Raw genomic sequence first — 2,500 nt, forward strand, 5'->3', positions numbered from 1 at the left:
ACATAAATGTTAATGTGCCATCGTGTGTGTGTGTGTGTGTATGTGTGTGCATGCGCCCTGCAGAGCGTGATGAACATGATGCACGTGATCAGCGTCCCCTACTCGCTGATGAAGGTCAACCCTCTGTCATGGATCCAGAAAGTCTGCCAGTACAAAGGTCAGACACACGCTCCACCTGCCACTCAGCTCAGTCCACTGGCTGCTTTCACCTGTCCGTCAAACAGATTAAATGCTAATTTCCTGTCTGTCTGTGTGTGTGTGTGCGCAGCCAAGGTGGCGTGTGTGAAGTCCAGAGACATGCACTGGGCTCTGGTGGCCCACAAAGACCAGAAGGACATCAACCTGAGCTCGCTGCGCATGCTGCTGGTGGCCGACGGATCAAACCCCTGTAAGGTCACGCTGGGCCTCGGCGGCAGAGCTCCTCGACTAACGGGGAGTTTAGAGAGCCGCGTTTGAGGCGGAGGATGTCAGGGAGATGGATCAACTCTCTGGGGAAGTCAGGAAACTGGGTCACTTTACAGGAATAGAGCAGAATGTGTCCGACTGCGCACATTTGGTACAATACATGGTTTTCAGTCCAGCTGCAGTCGGAAATATAACTTCAGAAACCAGGAAATTATAGTTATACTGACTCCTTTTTCGTTTTTTAGCCCCTTAACTACAAATTACACGTTGTTTACTTCACTGCTCACCACAACAACTTCTCTGTCCGTGTTCTAGTCCTCCATCGCTCTCACTCCAATCCAGCAGCAGCTCGCAGACACTTGAAACTGGCTTGACGTTGATGATCCATCACAGTGATTCACTGGTTTGGTGCCTTCTTTGACACGTTTGCTTTGCCGTCATGTAGTGATGCAGCCTTTAGCAGGCGCCACCCGGGAGTCACGAGCTGAACTGCAAAGCTTTAATTCAAGAGGCAGCAAGAGCAGCCATTTTTAAAGTGGATTTAAGCGTCTGACCAAGATAGTCTGCAAGAGGAGCGAGTTACAGACAAACAACATGTCAGGACACCAAATATGTCATCTGTACAGACAGGCTGCAACCATGGATAACATTTCTCATTCAGCCAAAAAAAACAGTATCATACAATAGTACATACTGTGTACTTTTACTGTGCTGGACAGACTTCAGACCCAGCTTTGCTTTCATTTTCTGACTCGTCAGTTCAAAACATTTTGCTGAAATTGGGAAGAAGGATCCTTAAAAGTAAAGTTACTAACTATATTAACTCAAGTCCTGCACTTCAGTACAAGTTTGAGGTACTTTTACTTGAGTATTTTAATTTTTTGCTAATTTCTACTTCTAGTTCACGACATCTCAGAGGAAAATCTTATACTTTAGTCACTTGTTATATCAAGGTGGTGAAACAAAATCCAACACATTCGTAAAGATTAAAGGAGCTTCCAAACATTTTGCCCTTTGACCTCTCGCCGTGAATCCGTGTGTACTTCAGGGGCCTCGTCACGTTTCAGATGTCTGTCAGCTGCAAAGAGAAATTTCCCTTCTGTGTCCTCACATGTTTTCATTTAAGTAACATCTCGAGGCTCAAAGAGGCAGAACTGTCCAATATTTCACGGAGGAGATTATAGATAAAAACATGGAGAGAGGTGAGACCCTTTGAAGGGGCCGAGCCCTGGTTTGGGCCCCTTCAAAGAGGCCTCTGCTCACGCCTGCATGGCGCCCGTCATGTAGCTTTAACAAAACCAAAGCCCAGCAGAGGCTCTGGATGTGGAGAGCAGTGACGGTTTTTAGGATAAAACGCTGCAAACGCTCAGTACAAAATGTTCCTCTGAGTGTTTTCAGTGTCATTCAGGGAGTTCAGGAGTGTTTTTAATGGAGCTCAGCAGCTCAGAGCGTCTGGTGTGTGTTTGCTCTGTGTGACCTCGTCGGGTCGCTGTGTCTGACGGGTCGTGGCTGTCTCTGTCCGTCAGGGTCCATCTCCTCCTGCGACGCCTTCCTCAACGTCTTTCAGACCAAAGGCCTGAGAGCCGACGTCATCTGTCCCTGCGCCAGCTCCCCCGAGGCCCTGACGGTGGCCATCAGGAGGTACGCACACACGCACAGACACACACACACACACACACACACACTCTCAGCTCTGCTTTACATAATGCAAACCTGTGCCTCACCTGTACAAACACATCCACAGAGTCCACACTGCAAACACAGACTCTCACAAAGAAATGAAGCCACGTCCAGTTTATTTCCCTCTGCAGCACGCGGCCGCCATCAGAGGAAGCAACAGATCCATCAATAACTAATCAATCGATCACAGATCAGTACAGAGCTGCACAGTGAATCAGAGAAAGGAGTCTCGCTCCAGCACTGAAACGGCCTTTAATGCGTCCTCAGGTGTTTCACCTGTAGGACTGTGGACGAGGCAGATCAACAGTACGCTCAGTGACCAGCACACACACAGCTCGTTTCGGCTGCGTGTGTGTGTTAATGACAGTCTGATGTGTGTGTGTTTGCCGTTCAGGCCGGTGGAGGACAGCAGCCA

At 48.6% G+C, this 2,500-nt stretch overlaps 1 protein-coding gene across 4 annotated transcripts in view; it reads left to right on the forward strand.

Annotated features, from left to right (window-relative positions):
• The window catches only part of LOC143339698 (disco-interacting protein 2 homolog C-like), a 39,398-nt gene that overhangs the window by 23,938 nt on the left and 12,960 nt on the right, over nucleotides 1–2,500 (forward strand). For all 4 annotated transcript variants that reach the window (XM_076761077.1, XM_076761078.1, XM_076761080.1 and 1 more), the window contains 4 exons: nucleotides 64–157; nucleotides 269–388; nucleotides 1,932–2,046; nucleotides 2,480–2,500. The exon at nucleotides 2,480–2,500 is cut by the window's right edge and continues 119 nt beyond it. In XM_076761077.1, coding sequence (XP_076617192.1) covers nucleotides 64–157; nucleotides 269–388; nucleotides 1,932–2,046; nucleotides 2,480–2,500 — 350 coding nt within the window. The remainder of the gene's footprint in view (nucleotides 1–63; nucleotides 158–268; nucleotides 389–1,931; nucleotides 2,047–2,479) is intronic.

The sequence above is a fragment of the Chaetodon auriga genome, chromosome 21 (genome assembly GCF_051107435.1).
Source record: "Chaetodon auriga isolate fChaAug3 chromosome 21, fChaAug3.hap1, whole genome shotgun sequence".
NCBI classification, from domain to species: domain Eukaryota; kingdom Metazoa; phylum Chordata; class Actinopteri; order Chaetodontiformes; family Chaetodontidae; genus Chaetodon; species Chaetodon auriga.